At 36.8% G+C, this 17,291-nt stretch overlaps 2 protein-coding genes across 9 annotated transcripts; both read right to left on the reverse strand.

Moving 5' to 3' along the window:
* Window positions 1–1,852: 1,852 nt before the first annotated feature.
* On the reverse strand, window positions 1,853–15,105 carry LOC7473907 (protein HASTY 1). Of its 8 annotated transcripts, XM_052446338.1 has the most exons (24): window positions 14,772–15,105; window positions 14,128–14,229; window positions 13,138–13,281; window positions 12,985–13,065; window positions 12,814–12,883; window positions 12,487–12,557; window positions 12,242–12,405; window positions 12,091–12,162; window positions 11,752–11,989; window positions 11,586–11,648; window positions 11,205–11,492; window positions 10,848–10,961; window positions 10,445–10,741; window positions 10,163–10,264; window positions 9,636–9,739; window positions 9,250–9,538; window positions 8,898–9,142; window positions 7,714–8,217; window positions 7,305–7,599; window positions 7,015–7,198; window positions 5,496–6,760; window positions 2,784–2,852; window positions 2,609–2,747; window positions 1,853–2,205 (listed from the first exon to the last, which is right to left on the reverse strand). In XM_052446338.1, the coding sequence occupies exons 1-21, from the start codon at window positions 14,889–14,891 to the stop codon at window positions 6,681–6,683; spliced, it is 3,627 nt and encodes a 1,208-aa protein (XP_052302298.1). In that variant the 5' UTR covers window positions 14,892–15,105; the 3' UTR covers window positions 1,853–2,205; window positions 2,609–2,747; window positions 2,784–2,852; window positions 5,496–6,680. The 8 variants fall into 8 exon arrangements, with proteins under 8 accessions (XP_052302298.1, XP_052302297.1, XP_052302296.1 ...); XM_052446337.1 differs by lacking the exon at window positions 2,784–2,852 and having other exon boundaries at window positions 2,609–2,756; XM_052446336.1 differs by having other exon boundaries at window positions 2,609–2,792.
* LOC112323877 (glycine-rich protein 23) lies at window positions 2,112–2,865 on the reverse strand. Its single transcript, XM_024583822.1, has 2 exons — window positions 2,609–2,865; window positions 2,112–2,205 (listed from the first exon to the last, which is right to left on the reverse strand). The coding sequence occupies exons 1-2, from the start codon at window positions 2,863–2,865 to the stop codon at window positions 2,112–2,114; spliced, it is 351 nt and encodes a 116-aa protein (XP_024439590.1).
* Window positions 15,106–17,291: the final 2,186 nt, after the last annotated feature.

Genomic DNA, 17,291 nt, shown 5'->3' on the forward strand with positions numbered 1-17,291 from the left:
GTTTTATAAGCAAAAAACCGAACCAAACCCCAACCGGAAAAAAACCGAGCCAAACCAAAAAAACCGAGCCAAAACCGGAAAAAACCGAGCCAAAACAGTTTGAACCGGTTTTTGCCTTAAAAAAACCGAACCGAAACAGGTCGGTTTGACCCGGTTTCGATTTAAAAAAAAAAAAATTTCTGTTTGATTACTTTTTTTTTATAAAAACTGAACCGAACCGAAATTGATCACCCTACACAAAGGGACTACTTTGACCAAATATCAAAACAAAAAAAAATAAAATAAAAGGGATTGATATGGTGTGTTTTGCCAAACACATTCTTGATCCAAAACAGATTAGGCCGGATGGGCCTGAGGCCAGCCTATTCTCTATTTTTTTTTTTAATTGGATCTGACCCAGCCCGTACGAGATATGCTAGACCTAGCGGTCACTGGTCCAAACCAGTGACTCGGCTGGTCACTGCGTGCTTGCGTGAATTATTCACGCATGCTTTGCACAGGGTAATTATATTTCTAAAGGGATGGAAAACGAAAGCTTACCTGTGTAGCCGGGAACCAAATTGGACGATGCCCTCTCTGTTCCTCTTTTCGTTTGTTTTCCCTCTGGTTGTTCTTTTCTTCGGCTCTGTTTTCCTTGTTCGTATTCTCTAGTCCCTCTCCCTCTTTGTTTCTGTCCCTGTTTCTGTTTGTTTGCAATTCTCTCTCTACTGGTTTTTTTTTCCGGTCTTCCTCTCTGTTTTTTTTTTCTTCCTCCTCTTTCCTTCTGTTTTGTTCCTCTGTGTTCGTTCGTCCCTCTGCTCGTTCTCCCCTGGTTCGCTGGTCTGTGTTCTCTGTTTTTTTCATCCTTTCTTTCCTTTTCTGCCATGGCCTTTCTCTGGCTTTTATAGCCAGAGAATGCCATGCGGTCGCCTACAGATAATGAGGCGACCTTGCATGGACTTTAATGCAGGAGTAACGGTCGGCGACTCTTCGTGGATGTTTAGCCGTGGCGCGGCGTTTCTTTCCCCTGGTTTGGCGAGGTGAAGAAGACAAACAGTATCTTTTGGAAACGGCTCCGTTCTTGGGATGGGAATGGCCATTTTTGATTTGGTCATTAAGTTGGCAAGGTGAAGAAGACAAACACACGTTTTCTATTCTTTATAATATTCAAATTCTTATTTTTAGAGTATTTATCATACATAATTAAGAACAACCACTTTTTTTTAAAAAATAAAAAATCTACTCTTTTATTTATTGTATTTTTTTTATAAAATAAATAACTGATTTTATTATCATGGTTCCTTAAATCCTACTAAAAAAAATTATTTTGTAAATATTAGATCTTTTGGCATTAACCAATTTTGTGAATTCTAGAAAAGAAAATATGGAAGTGAAGTTTTAATCATTCTTTATCCTCACACTCAAGATTTTCATTCCTAAACATAGCAGATTTTTTGAATATTAACATAGTAGATTTCTGGAATATTATCAAAGAAAATCTCATTTCTCCTTGTGTGTGTATATATATATTACTCTTCTTAATTATGTTTTCTTCCTCGTTCATGTTAGAAAAAGAAGAGTTTCATCGAAATACCTAGGTTTTCTCAAGTCAGGAGACTAACAAGAACACATTTTCCAACTTTTTAACATAAAAATCCAAGTCCCATATTATCATTTTTTATCCTCAATTCTCTTCTCGTCAATAGCATAGAGAAACACCGTGTGGTTGATATATATATATATACAGATCGATGAAAACATGAAGATTTGTGTTTTTTCTTTTAGTCTTATGATCAGATAAGGATGAAACGTAGAAACATTGGAAGTGTTTCATGCCAACTCAATTGCTACAGATGTGCTCTAACAACACCACTTTCAACAATATGGAAAGCTCACAATTTTATGAAGAAATAGATATCACTGCGCGCGTCTGTAGAGTACAAGACATAGATGAAATGCATGAAAACAAAGATAAATATAGAAGAATTTCCTGTAGAAAAAGGGCTGGAGAATAGGATAGAAACCCCATAACAGAGGGTAGATCCCTATATTAAAGGATTCGATAATAGGATAGGAAACCCTAGCTATTACAAGAACATGAAACATAAGATGGAAACATTTGTTGAAGCTAATCATCGTCCAAATTGTCCAGGCGGTCCAGGCGGGCCAAATGGACCACCCCCAAAGCAGTCTCGTATTAGCCAGCAACAGCACAGGCAGCTCAAGCTGCCAAGCACACAGCAATCAAACATTAGAGAACAGCAAAACAAGGTTTAATTCTCAAGATAATGCTAAATAAGTTTTCTGCATAAAACTATTAGGATGCTACAATACTGTTTTAACATGATGCTACAGGGAGGGGGGAAAGAAGAATTTAAAACCAGCCGTTTAGGGCTTAAAACAGTCTAGAATTTCTTGGAGAAAAAAAGAAGAAATATGAGTGCTAGAAATGGGATATTTTTGGCAGGGTTTTTTAAACGAAAGGAGAACGATTAACTGCTAAATTCTGGGGAGGTTCAAGGAAAAAATGGTGAAAAGCAAAAAAAAATAAAATCAGCTTAACAGCTTGTAAATCTTGCAATTTCAGTCACGAAGTTAATTATGACAGAAACAAAGTCTTATAGCATACCAAGAACCTATGATGTCACAGAAGCCACCGAAAAAACCAGGTCCTCCGCCACCGAAAAAACCAGGTCCTCCAAGTCCCGGACCCCATCCTTGTCCCGGACCCCATCCTCCTGGTCCTCCTGGTCCCGGACCCCATCCTCCTCCGGGTCCTCCTCCACCTCCCGGACCCCATCCACCTCCGGGTCCTCCTCCACCTCCCGGACCCCATCCTCCTCCACCTCCTGGTCCTCCTCCACCTCCGGGTCCTCCTGGTCCCATTGCTTCCTCCTAGCTCTCTAACAAAATCTAGCTGCTAACACCACGATGATCCTATCACCACCGCTGAAGATTATACTAGACAAGGTTTGCAAGAAACTCGAATGCCCTGCTACTTGGCTAACTACAAAGACATTGGTAAAGCTGTTAAAGAGGATTGGATTTTGTACTTATAGGAATTTGTATACTTTGCTTAGGCTGGAAGCATCTGTCTACCATTTCACATTTTTCACAAATGCTACCCTTCAACCTGATATTTGGATCAAATTTTCACGGTTGACCTGACATTCTAAGCTACCATTCAAGGCTAACTACTATCTTCAGTCAAAAAGTCCAATTTGATTTGATCATAAGAGAGAGGTGGCAGTCTTTGGTTGCTCCATGTCACTACAAGGCCGAGCCAAATCCCCAAAAAATCCTCTGAAACCATGTCAAAACCAATATGTATTCATTACATTAGTGCAATGACGGTGGCAGTGGCGGCAAGCACCACCACCTGTACCAGGATCAAGTTCAGCTTGGTAACTAAAAAACAAAAGGTTCAGCTTGGTGGATGTAGATCTACTTGCATGGGCTGCCGACAAGAACTTATCCGTTGATCCCACAACATCAAGCTGTGGCATAAATATAAAAGCACCAAATAGCTATACGCCTGCAATTTTATTTTTTATTTTTTTAAGAAAAGGAGATTGTGAACGGCAACTGAATTTAAAGATCATAGATTTGCTCAAGAACGCAAAATTAAATACAGGTGAGCAGACTGTGGTTTTTTTTGTTTGTTCATCTTCCGAGGAAGACGAAAATACATCTAAAAGTCAGGAGACTAATAAGAATACATTTTCCAACTTATTAACATAAAAATTCAAGTCCCTTACTAACATTTCCCCCCCCCTCAATTCTCTTCTTATCAATATCATTGAGAAACACCCTATGGTTGATAGATCGATGAAAACATAAAGATTTTTTCTTTTTTAGTCTTTTGACACGAAGGATGAAACGTTAGAAACGTTGCCAGTGTTTCATGCCAGCTCAATTGCTTCAGATGTGCTCTAACAACACAACTTTCAACAATATACAGATCTAGTTAGAATCGCAATGGTATTCATTTTTGATCTAACAGTAGCATGTTAACAATTGTGTAATTTAGGCGATCATTTCTTGTGGGTTTTGGCTTTTGGATGAATGACTTTTATTTATGCATGTTTTCTCCGGCTGGATGTTTTCTTCGGCTTTTGGATGAATGACTTTTATTGTTGGGTTGTTTAGGCTGGCTGAACTATTCTAGAAGTCGATTTCATTATTTTTTTACTTGTGTTTTTTCTTTGGTTCATCTTTTTTTTAATCAAATTCCCACTACATCATTAAACAGTAATTGTCAAATTAATTCTGTCCGTGTAAGGCATAACATCTGTCAATAAAATTATTGCCGACGGTCTCACCGACGGAATCCGTCCGTCGGGATCCTAATCGTCGGTAATTTCCTATTCTGTCACTAATTCTATCGGAAATAAAAAAAACCAACCACCGACGAAACACCGACAGTATTATAGACGGCGACGCGCGGTAAAAAAAAATAATCCCGCGAGAATATTTCTAACAGAATACATTCGTTTGTATTTTCAACAATAATCACCGACGGATTATTTATCGGTGATGGTGACATGGCGATAAATGTTACAGAACTCTATCAAATACCAGTTAATGCAATTTTTTTGATACATTACCGACAGTGATGGATCCAGTTTTTTTGCCATTACCTAAATAGCTATTTTTTAATGCAATTCTTGATTACTAAAAACAAAAGATTATGAAGAAATAGATATCATTGCACGTCTGTAGTACAAGACATGGATGAAATACATGCAAACAAAGATAAAAATAGAAGGATTTCCTGTAGAAAAAGGGCTGGAGAATAGGATAGAAGCCCCATAACAGAGGGTAGATCCCTATACTAAAGGATTCGAGCATGGGATAGGAAACCCTAAAAGAAGAACGTGAAACATGAGATGGAAACATTTGTTGCAGCTAATCATCGTCCAGGTGGTCCACGTGGACCCCCAAAGCAGTCTCGTATTAGCCAGCAACAGCACAGGCAGCTCAAGCTGCCAAGCACACAGCAATCAAATATTAGAGAACAGCAAAACAAGGTTTAATTCTCAAGATAATGCTAAATAAGTTTTCTGCATAAAACTATTAGGATACTACAATACTGTTTTACCATAATGCTACAGGGAGGGGGGAAAGAAGAATTTAAAAACCAGCCGTTTAGGGCTTAAAACAGTCCAGAATTTCTTGGAAAAAAAAGAAAAACGAGTGCTAGAAATGGGATATTTTTGGCAGGGTTTTTTAAACAAAAGGAGAACGATTAACTGCTAAATTCTGGAGAGGTTTAAGGAAAAAATGGTGAAAAGCAACAAAAAAAAATCAGCTTAACAGCTTGTAAATCTTGCAATTTCAGTCACGAAGTTAATTGTGACAGAAACAAAGTTTTATAGCATACCAAGAACCTATGATGTCACAAAAGCCACCGAAAAAACCAGGTCCTCCTGGTCCCGGACCCCATCCTCCTCCACCTCCGGGTCCTCCTCCACCTCGTCCTCCTCCACCTCCGGGTCCTCCTCGTCCTCCTCCACCTCCTCCACCTCCGGGTCCTCCTGGTCCCATTGCTTCCTCCTAGCTCTCTAACAAAATCTAGCTGCTAACACCACGATGATCCTATCACCACCGCTGAAGATTATACTAGACAAGGTTTGCAAGAAACTCGAATGCCCTGCTACTTGGCTAACTACACAGACATTGGTATAGCTCTTAAAGAGGATTAGATTTTATACTCTAGGAATAGGGATACTTTGCTTAGGCTGGAAGCATCTGGCCTACCATTTCACCCTTTTTACCAATGCTACTCTTCAACCCGATATTTGAATCAAACATTTTTCACGGTTGACCTAACATTCAAAGCTACCATTCAAGGCTAATTAATACCTTCAGTCAAAGAGTCCAATTTGATTTGATCATGTATGCACATAAGAGAGAGGCGGCAGTCTTTGGTTGCTTCATGTCAGTTCCCGAATGCCCCTAGCATCAACCTGAGTTCCAGCTAGAAACATGCGACTTGGCACAGTAATGTCTTTAATCCTAATATGTTTCTACGAGGCCAAGCCGAAACCCCCCAAAAAATCCACCGAAACCATGTCAAAACCAATTCATTTCATTAGTGCAATGGCAGTGGCAGCAAGCACCATCAACCATATCAGGATCAAGTTCAGCTTAGTAGATGTAGATCTACTTGCAAGGGCTGCCTGCTAGAACTTTCCGTTGATCCCACAACCTCAAGGGGCCATAAATATAAAAGCACCAAATAGCCCAATGCTTGGCAATTTTGTTAAAATGAAAAAGAAAAAAAAAGGAAAAAAGAGGAGATTGTGAACGGCAACTGAATTTAAAGATATCATTGTTTTGCTCAAGAAAGCAAAAATACAGGTGAGCAAAGTGTGGTTTTTTTGTTTTTTCATCGGAATATATCTACAAGTTATCAACTTGAGACAATTTTCCATAGCAAGAAAAACACAGAAGAAACCTCGTCCCTCCATATGATTTTAGGGCACCTCCATCAGCTCGTGGAGATATGCCATGGAATGTCAAACTCTTCAAATTTCTATTCAGCTTCTGGAGGTGCCCCGATATTTATGGAATAGGCCAAAATAAAAGCTGCCTTCCAGTCTTCTACCCTAGTATATGTTAAGGGTCTCGCTTCTTTTGTTCCTGTCAAACTTCTGGCTGTAGACTGTACATCAACTCTGCAACAAACATTAGAATCCTCACAAAATGGCTGCCAATCCTATAGTATCCCCCTCATCAATTCTGGTTTCTGGAGCATTTACCGAGCTGCGAGGCCTCACTGAAAATATGGAGAAAATAGACCAGTAAGCAAATATATTTTGACCATGTGCATCAATAGCTGAATCTACAGTGACAACAAAATGCACCAAGCATGCAAATTATAATTGTTGCTCAAAGCTCGAGCTGGAGATGAGAAATAGTTTCCATGAATGCAAATTCCACAACATAAACACAACAGATTAACATGGGAGGCAATGATCTCGTGCCAGGAGTGAAAGAAGAATTTAGAATCCAAAAATTGTCAGAGCTCACTTGTAACATTTGTGATAATGTTTACACTCTTCTGAGCAGCTAGCGCTTTTAGCATGTTTCCAGTAGCTAATAAAAGCAAGCTCTTCATATGTTGCTTTTGTTCCTTAGGGCTAGCTGTCTTGGTCAAAGCTTCTTCAAAGGCAACCAAATCCTGGGGTTTAATACAAGGGAGAGAAAGCAGAACCTGAGGAGACAAGGAAGTGCATCGTTCAGTTAAAAATATTCAGCAGATAGTAGGATAAAACTAGTGAGTATTTTAACCCTAAATAACACGGGGCATGAAAACTTGCCTGCCTTGGAGCTGGATCTCTATCACAGAGATGCATGAATATTTCTCGACAGAAACCAACTAGATCAGCACTGATAAATGCATTTGACTCGAGCGCCAAACCTTTGATAATTGCAGAGAACAGATCTTTAGAAACAAACTCTCTGAGTTGAACATTATTAGCTGAGATTGCTAGAAGAATCACACTAGCACAAAAGGACAAAACTTTTGATACTGCTTCACCATCTGTCCATGTGAAAGCTTCTAAACAAATCTGTAATGCTGGAACAGCCAAACCATTGTGCTTCAAAAGAAAACTGTAAAAGAATTAAATTCTCGGGTATAAGCAGGGCCTGGGGAAAGAAAATAAAAATACAACGAAGAGCATTTCAAAAAATCAACAGAAAAAGGCTATTATTATGCACACATACCCAACCATAGAATTTGATGCAAATGCGTCCAATTCCTTCAAAGAAGATGCATCCACACGGATAGCATGGCCAGATTGTTCTAAAGTAGGAAGCCCGGTATTTAGTCCGGGCGAAGCTATTGTAGAGAGAAGAACGCACATCTCACGAGTTAGGTCTCGAAGCAGTTTCTCTTCCATTACTTCTGCTTTCAAGTCTGCCTCAGCAAGGATGCCAAGGACATCTGGGACCTTTGCTTTACCCTCATGCAGGAGACTGGACCAAGAAAAGGTAAGAGCTTGCTGTACATGGATAAATAATGGATGCAAGAGCTTTTCCAGCCAGACCTCCCACATTTCCATAGGACAATGTTTAACCAAAGGTATCAAAGCTGAATGGACAAGCTGCCTTGTATGTCTGAACTCCATTGACTGTATGTTTTCCAGTAGTGCCACACCAACAGAATGAACATCCAAACATTTAAAAAATGGATCACCAATGGTCATCGATAGGCCCAATACATTGTATCTGGAAACATGGAAGATGTATTAGCAACAGACCTGTCAGGAAAGAATCACATGAGCAAGAAAAATAGATAGTATGTAGTCTACCATTTACTTGTGCAAAAATAACTCGTCATTTCTCACTGAATGCGTGAACTTAGCATATCATATTAAAAATATGTTTAGTCATTTTAGTCTATAATTGGTATTATCATAGTGGTTGCATGGGCTAATGAGCATCATGTGCATGCAACACACATGCATGCAAGCAGAGAGGAGCAAGTTCAAAAGGATAACCAAACATAACAAGTCATTAAATATTAACAGATTATTAATTCTACATTAGGCATTCTACCCTCAGAGGTTTTCACACATTAAGAGCTTCTGACTAGGCAATTACATATGTTTAGAGATAGAAACTAAATAAATAGCACATCTCTTCTGCAATGAATTGATAGGAAATAAAAATAAGAAATTTCATCTAATTTATCCTCCCTGACATGCACAAAGGATATTCAGATGTCATTCATCATGAAAAGTACAAATAACACTGATAAAGGAATAATTGAAGGCTGAACTTGAGTACCTTGACTTTACTAACCATATGAGCCCCAAGGAAAAAGAAATGCAGAAAATAACTGATATATATTCACCATAAAATTCGGTTGCAAAGTCAGAAACAACCTCCAAAGCACTTGTACTTACCCACTATCTCTGATACCTTTCAACCAATTCCGTATATCAGCTTCATTTGTTTCGGTGTGTCCTTCCCTACTTGTATCAATATGAGATCCATCTATGAAGTTTAAGGAACCTTTGGACAATTTGGGGTTTCCTTCCCCAAGGAGACTATATCGTTCAGCATTGCCCATGGTCATGGCAGCTTTGATATCTCCAGGTAACATTTGAGATATGGATGCAGACCAAAGTGAGTGCACAGCACGAAGAAGCTGCAAGACAGCAAGAACATATTTTCAATACCAATTTCCCTTCAAAAACTATTCCTGGATAAAGAAAGAAAAAATAATAACGTTGGTTCTTAATAGCAACAACATACTTTCAAGAGGGGTGGCAGCATCCAGGACAGATGAGAAGCCATTGGATGTATAGTACTTGCTGTTGAGATGCTTTGCAAATTCAGACTGCCTTTTCTGATTCCACTCCTCTTAAGTGCCTTCTCAAAGAATGTCACAGTGTGGAAAATTGACCACATGAATGCTGTCTCAGAGCACAAACGGATCAGACCTAGTGGCTCAGACAAATAATTATTTTGCCACTCTAGCTGTGTCCACTGTTGGCTCAAAGGTTCAAGCAACCAGGCCAAAACTTCTTGCTGTTGTTGAGTCCTGCATCCATTTAAGAAACTTTTTAACAATAAGCAAAACATCTTACTTCAAGTAGTTAAAAAACAAAGGGGTCAGACCATTGTAAGCAAGGAATTACCCGGCAGCTGAAGCCATAACAAGAAATGCTTCACCTAGCAGATTATGTTCACCACGAAGCAGAGAGCCCTCTCTTTGCATATATGCCATGGTATCAGCTATTCCCTACAATAAAAACAGCATGATAAAATAAATACAAGAACTTCCTGAATTCTCAGGCTCTTTCAATCTAGGCATGCGTTTGGCCTCCAAAATTTGGTTGTGCTAGTGTTCTCTGGCACATTGATGACAGTCTTCTATGAAAATTTATCATAGAGAAGAAGAAAATCAATCCCTTACAAACTATCATTCAAATTGCAAAACAAGGGCCTCCACATAAGCTACAGTTTTGGTCAGAAATGCATGGATGAAGTTCTATACTCTTTAATCTCTCTGGATTGAGTCCACAACTACACTTGTACGTGCATTAAAATTGAAGAAGGTAAAGGACATTAGATCTTTCTATTGAAGATATCTGAGTTAGAAGATAACCAGTAGTAGTGGATGCTGTAATTTTTCAACAAGAAGAAAAAGGACAAAAATAGTTACTTTCATATGAGGTAGAACACTTTTGTCAGCAGATTTGGCTATTCGAATAAATGACGTACAAATCTGTAACCTTGCATGGCGTGCACTGCTTACTGAAGGATCCTGCCAAGTGAATAAAAGCAGCAGGTCAATTTGGCTCCCTTAAAAAATAATGACATTTAAGAATCAAGATTAGTGTTACAAGACAACCTTAACAGCTAATGGAATTGACATTAGAAGCTCAAATTGGCTCCCTTAAAAAGTAATGACATTTAAAAATCAAGATTAGCGTTACAAGACAACCTTAACAACAAATGGGATTGACATTAGAAGCTCGAATAATTTATTAATGACACCACCAACCGCATCTGGAAAATACTTCAAAAATGGACCCAGCGCGTCTAAATAGTGCCCTAGGATTTCCACAAGAGTTGGCTCCGTCCATTTCAAAGAAAGGAGTTGCTGAAGTAAATCTTCAAAAACTCTACACAACGCTAGGTGAACTTCCGAACTGACCGCCGCATAGCCATTTGATCCATCAAAAACTGCATTGACAACATTTTCTAAAGCCACTTGCATGCTTTCCATCACAGCTAAGTCCTGATATTTCAAAAAGATGCATGTGTATCAATAGAAACATCACTTTAGAGATTTTAGTACCAGCTATTAAGCATGAATGATAATCTGAAAAAAAAAAGTCTCGCACCTGAACAGGTATTTGAGAATTTGGAATGCTCTTAATGATTGAAAGAATTCTTTCAGAGATTTTAGCACCAGCTATTAGGGGCTTAAAAGAAGCAACAAGTCTCATCAGCTCGGTCTGCATTAAGAGTTCACGCATCAGTTAAAAAAAACAGAGAGAGATAAATAAAATGAAGGAGAATAGGAAAATGTAAAAGCAATAACAGGAGAACATATCATAATACATAGGAGAGGGGGAGGGGGGGGGGGTTCAACAATTTATTTACCGCTAGAAAATATGAAAGGTAAAAATTAATAACCCCAAAGAGAAGCTAAATGTAAGAATGGTTTTCACTAGAGTTCATATCTCTGTAGGTTTTACCAGCTTGGAACGATATTGGCCAAAGTCACCCTTGCCTTCAAAATCATCACTCCACAACTCCAATGTTCCAGGAGAAAAGGAATTCCCAGAGAAAACCTTTTCTTTCTTAAGCAAGCGCTGGAAAGAGATATCCAGAATTACAACACAAATATCATCATCCACAAGGCTTAAAGTCCTCCTTTTTTCATCATCAACCTGTCCAGAACTAGAGCCTGCACTGTTAAAAGCAGACCCGTCTGCTGAATATGCAGTAACTTTCGGCTTTGACATTAAATCTCTCATTAGCACCTATAAACACAAATAAACAGTAAAGAGATTTAATAGTACCTATGTGCTAAGTAGACTTTGGAAACATATAACTTGCAAACTGCTTCAACCTACCAGCCAAAATAGCAGGGATTGATAATGAAGAGCTAGCTTAAAATGTTGAAAAAAGCCCAGCATCTGAAACAATATCAAAGAAATAGATTGCAAAATGATTCTAATAAACAAATTTATTTCATAGATGGAAATAAATTTTCTCATGCTAAGATGGAAGTGCTATTACCTGCTGTAAATAAAGAGAGAGTATAGTGTTGTCACCAGAAATGCATTGAAAGTTAAAAGAACCCAAAGACACCATACTCTCGCATATATATTCTGCAAACTCAAATTCACTCTCATCCATAACTCCAGCACTTGAGACAGTTTTGTACAAAATATCTCTTGAGACATTCATCATGATCTGAAAGATATTACGCATTGCAGAATCAAATTCAGAAGCAGAGGCATCGGCAGGTCTCTTCCTGCAAATCTCAATTCATAGTTCACAAATCTTGAGAATGTCCTTCATGAGGTAGAAACAGAAAGAAACTATAGAAGACATTAAGCAAACCATATGGGATACCTTTGTGAGACGAGTTTGAAAAATTCACAGGCATGAAGACGAAAGTCAGGAGAAGACAGCATGACACCACAGCTGGGCAGAAAGAAAGGGGATCAGGAAGTGAGAAATGAATCCTACAAATGATTTCAATGCAGCCTCCAAGTAGACATACCCATAAATTATGCCATATTTGGCTAGATCCTGCAAAGGCGCCCACTCAGCATAAGCGTTGACAGCATTCAAAGTCGCTGTTACTGTTGCTGCATGCTGTTTTGCGATGTCCAGTTGCTGCCTCCCTGCTTCGCTCAATGCAGCTCCAAAATGTCTCTCAAGTAACTATGTAAAAAATTAAAGGCGCATAAATAACACAGAAAGTAAAAAAGGGTAAAATATGTGTATTTAAGGTCTGAGGCATACGGTGTATAGTAGTGGCAGCATTTCAGGCAATGACTGAGTAAGCCCTCGCAACAATAACCTACGCCGATCACCTGAAAATACATACAGAACCAAGAAAAGAGAGTTAAGCAGCAGCAAGAGAATACCAGAAAGTTTGACCTTGAGGTGTAACATATTCAAAGGCCAGAACAAAATTTAAATGTGTAACATGGAAGAAAATCCATCAACCTAGGGAACGACCCATAAGAAATCATAGTTTATAGGTTCTAAATGTTAATAAACACAATAAAGATCCTTTGAGGCTCTAAAGAATGCAGAGAATGCATGCAAGGGAAGTTTGGAACAAACCTTCTAAATCTTCATTGTGAACTGTAATATCTTCAGGAAGCCACCTCAGTGTCATCGAAACCAACTCAGCCTAGTAGGAACAAGAAAGTAAGAGAACCACACAATGCACACTTCAATATGGAATATAAAAGGCAAAACAATGGCTGCAAGCACATAAAAAATAAAATGTACTTGTATGGGGCCCTGACTAGATAGGGAAACCAGAGATGGAAGCAGTTCTTTCCACAGTTCTAAGCCTTCTCTTCTGACAATCTGTAGAAGAGAAAAATAATTAGTAACAAAAACCAAAAGAACTTAAAATCCAGGAGCAATGTCATTAACGACCTCAGCAACAAGGGCAGCTGTCTGACTTTTCAGCACCCATTCTTCACAGGAATTTGCAATTTCAGCCATCAACTCAACAGCAGCATTCGCAAAGTTCCTGCGTTCTGTTGGGCTCAATTCCTCCCATCGCAACCGTACCAAATGCTGTAAAATCCATAAACCATTTGATTATCATCAAACTAAACACTAGTAGCAGATGAATCAATAAAGTAGAGCTTGAAGACCCCTTGAGGCACAGTTGAGCTACATAAAAAAATTCAATTCATGCAGAATCTACTGGTAATCAGAATGCCCATAAGAATTTTTTATCTTATGTGGTTCAGAAGGATGTAAAACTTTTGCACCTCTGTGTGGATCTGATGTGCATTTACTCGAAAAAAAATTTATTGACGAGGAAATACGAATGAAATGTAAACCCTGCATTGTGCAACCTATACAAAGTGAGCCATGAATTTATTAGTGCTTCATTGTCTTTCCCCGTAAGTATCCCAAGCCTGAGGCTAACATACTAATAACTTATTAAGCAATTGCTATATTAGTTGCTTCCACATACAAAAAAGGAAAAATTTCAGAAGCTCAAGATATCCACATCATTGTGAAATTCACTAAAAGTATTCTGGTGGCCAACTCAATCACTTCACGAAATTTTTATTGCCTCAAAGAATGTTTCCTTAAAGCAGTAAACAGAATCTATCCACTTACACCACATCAACATTGTTTATGTAGAGACAAAAGTGTCAGTTCCCTAAAAATCTGACTCATTGAAAAGTTGGACGGGCTTGTTTCTGTGCATTTGAGGGAACTAAGACTGTCCTTTCATGACATGGAGATGGTTCTCACTAAAGATTCTTTTCAAAATCAAGCAAGGGGAGCATTCGAATCCCCCCCATTTAAAACATGAAATCCGTCCCTGATCAAAGGACCACATCAACAAATAGGATTAAAACATCTCTGCCATAAAGGAAAGAGCAATGGTTTATGATTTTAAACCTGCAGCATTTTGAAAGCATGCAACCGAATTTCAGAAGACCAGTCCTTTTTGACAAGAACGAATGATGAGCTGGCCAAAATTCGTACATCTCCTGCTTTGATCTGCAGATATCAAAGAGCACATAAATGACCTCACGTAGGCATGGCACTATATACGAGGAGATGCAATCTATCCCCTGCTAATAGTAGTAAAAGCAGGTTCCTGAACAATTTTGATTAAAACTTGCAAGATTTTATCTCCTTTTAAGATATTCAGAGGTTAAATCCCAAAACATTACATACTCATAGGCCAATCAGTGATACCCTTCAGCAGAAAACTCAAGACTCGATCAAAATACGAAAAACTCTCATGAGAAATTCAAAATCAAGCACCTCATCAAACCCAACCAACACGAATTTTAGCACCATTTATTTAATTCCCACTAATTTCAATAACACAGAAGCTACAAAAAAAAACTCTAATAACCCATCATCAACTAACTAACCCTTAAATAAAAAAACCTGAAACTCAACCAAATATGCTAACAATTACCAAAAAAACTGGAAACTTTACCACTTTTAACCACTGAAAATCCCTACAAATATTCAAAAGTTTGGATTTTTATTAACAACAATAAGAAAGAGAGGGGTGTCTGTGTGTTTACGGATTCAAGGAAAGACACAGCAGCTTTGCGAGCATCAGGAGTAGAGTTCCAGTCAAGAGCAGCAGCAATTGCTCGAGCCACATTGTTTGCTATGTGGTTATTGCTATTACTCTCTTCCATTGAATAATTCACAACAGAGTTCGAAAGGGCCTTCTCGTTTTATCAAGTTTTGTTGAATCCTAGAGAGAGGAGTACAAAAGAAGATTCAAAGGGTTTGTTTGCTGCTAAGAGCACAAGGTGTTCGATGACTCTTGTCTGTATCAGATAGAGAGAGAAAAGCGGGGGGTGTTTTTTTTTTTTTGTTTTTCAGTGGAGAACTTATGTAGGGGGGTTTATTGAAGTCCTCTTGTTCTTTGAGGTTCATAACCTTCTCTTAAGGTTAAGTGGTTTTTATCAACAAAAAAAAAAAAAAAAACTTTATTTTTTTTATGGTTTTTAAATTATAGTAAGTACTATTTGTTCTTTTTCATGAATAACTTGATGAGGAAGCTTTTTCTTTTCTTTGAGAACACGTCAATTTTTTTTTGTTTAATATTAGTTGAAATTGACTTTATTCTTGTTGGGAATTTCATGTTAGATTTTACAATTTGCTTGTGAATTTCACATTTAGCAATGAATTAAATTGAATTCGTTTTTATTCAAGAACAATTATTATAGTTGGAAGGTTTGGCTTGACAATGAACAGGTGATCTTGTATTAAGAAGCCATTGGATTCTCGGATAAAAATAGTGTTTAAGATTATATTGTTTTTTAAAATATTTTTTATTTAAAAATATATTAAAATAATATTTTTTATTTTATTTATTTATTTTTATCATTAGTATATCAAAACAATTTAAAATTATAAAAAATATTAATTTAAAATAAATAAAATCAAAAATTTTAAATGTAAAAATAACAAGCACACTCAAAATATGATTGTTGGAGGAAGATGCAATCATGCAACCTGAATTATAAAATGTTCATTGTAATTTGCAAGAAAATATGATAAGATGAAGATTATAACTTTGTTTAACAGCTTAGAAATGCATCAGAATAATATATTTTTTATTTTTAAAAATTATTTTTGAGATCAGCACATCAAAACAATCTAAAAACATACAAAAATTTAAAATTTAAAAAAACATAGTTTACACCGCGTTTTCTAATGGATTTGAAGTCTTCTCATGAGTCTTCAAGGTTTATAACCTTTTTTTTTTAGCATTAGTAGTGGGCATGGTGTAGCCATGACTTGAAGCGGTAGGTTGACACGGATGACTCGTAATCTAAAATTTGATTTGGCCACTGTTGATCTAGTTAATATTTTAGTGATTTAATTGATAAGATTAAACTCGATCAAGTTAATATCAATGAATTTTTATAAAAATAAAATAATAAAACAATATTATTTTAATAAAAATAATCAATGTAGGTTAACTCAATGACTCATTAGTTGATCTAATAACCTAGTAAACCAAGAATTTTTAGCTCAGTTATTGAATTAGGTTTGACAACTATGATGGTTTATAGCTTCCTTTCACTGTTTTGACTTTTATCAGTTATGGTATTTTCAATATTTATTTAGCGTTGCGGTTGAACCAATGTTTTGTTATTTCTTGAAAAAATAATTTGCTTTAAATTAATATTTTTTGGTGTTTTTAGATCGTTTTAATGTGCTAATATCAAAAATAAATTTTAAAAAATAAAAAACATTATTTTTATATATTTTTAAATAAAAAATGCTTTAAAATACAACTTTTACTATACTTCTAAGCAAGTGATTAGATAGTTATTTAGTTTTTCATTTATTCAAACCTACACAAGTCATTTATACGTCGATGGTTGTATTTGTTGAATTTAACGGTTTCTTACTTATGTGTTATGTGATTTTCTATTTATATCACGGTTTTTTTTTGTCATCGTTGATTATTTATTTACTTAGTACAATTAAAAAACTATGTAAAGTTTATAGAGCTTCACTGTTTTTTTTTTCAACATTTTTTTAATTTTATTATTATGTTTTTTCAACATTCATCTAATTTATTTTTATATAAGTCAAGTTGAATGAATTATATCAGAACAACTTCTATATAATTTAATTTTAAGTTCTAACTAGATAAAAATCTGATCGAAAGGCTTTTTCCTGTTAATTTCATATATATATTTTTTTCAATTTTATTCTCATATTTTTTTACCGGTCGATCGGATTGTATTTTAACCATAACTTTAAAACCTGACCCGACAGGCTGACTCGAAATCCGGTCGAAACCAAGCCGAGTTTAAGAAAAAATAGAGAAAAGTAAAAACTCGAATGACCCGGCAAACCATGGTAAAAAACCTAGTTATAACTTGTTAACTTTTTTTTAACAAAAACAATATCATTTTGTTTTATAAAAAAAATAAAAAATTAGAGTCGACTCGGGATGACCATGGCCTTGGGCTAGGTCGACTATCCGGGTGGGTTTAAAAGCTATGCTTTTAACCAGCCAATTTGATTAGATCATCAGGTTGATCATGCGAGACCAAGTTTAATAATATTGA

Source organism: Populus trichocarpa, chromosome 13 (assembly GCF_000002775.5).
Source record: "Populus trichocarpa isolate Nisqually-1 chromosome 13, P.trichocarpa_v4.1, whole genome shotgun sequence".
NCBI classification, from domain to species: domain Eukaryota; kingdom Viridiplantae; phylum Streptophyta; class Magnoliopsida; order Malpighiales; family Salicaceae; genus Populus; species Populus trichocarpa.

What these genes read in the sequence shown, in the direction of transcription:
- LOC112323877 (XM_024583822.1), bottom strand. Translation starts at nt 2,865, where the DNA reads ATGGGACCAGGAGGACCCGGAGGTGGAGGAGGACCAGGAGGTGGAGGA. An exon ending in TGTGACATCATAGGTTCTTG is followed by an intron (nt 2,206 to 2,608) that starts GTATGCTATAAG and finishes TGTGCTTGGCAG; the next exon opens with CTTGAGCTGCCTGTGCTGTT.
- LOC7473907 (XM_052446337.1), bottom strand. Translation starts at nt 14,891, where the DNA reads ATGGAAGAGAGTAATAGCAATAACCACATAGCAAACAATGTGGCTCGA. An exon ending in AAATATGGCATAATTTATGG is followed by an intron (nt 12,163 to 12,241) that starts GTATGTCTACTT and finishes CTTTCTGCCCAG; the next exon opens with CTGTGGTGTCATGCTGTCTT. An exon ending in GAGATCCAGCTCCAAGGCAG is followed by an intron (nt 7,199 to 7,304) that starts GCAAGTTTTCAT and finishes TTGTCTCCTCAG; the next exon opens with GTTCTGCTTTCTCTCCCTTG.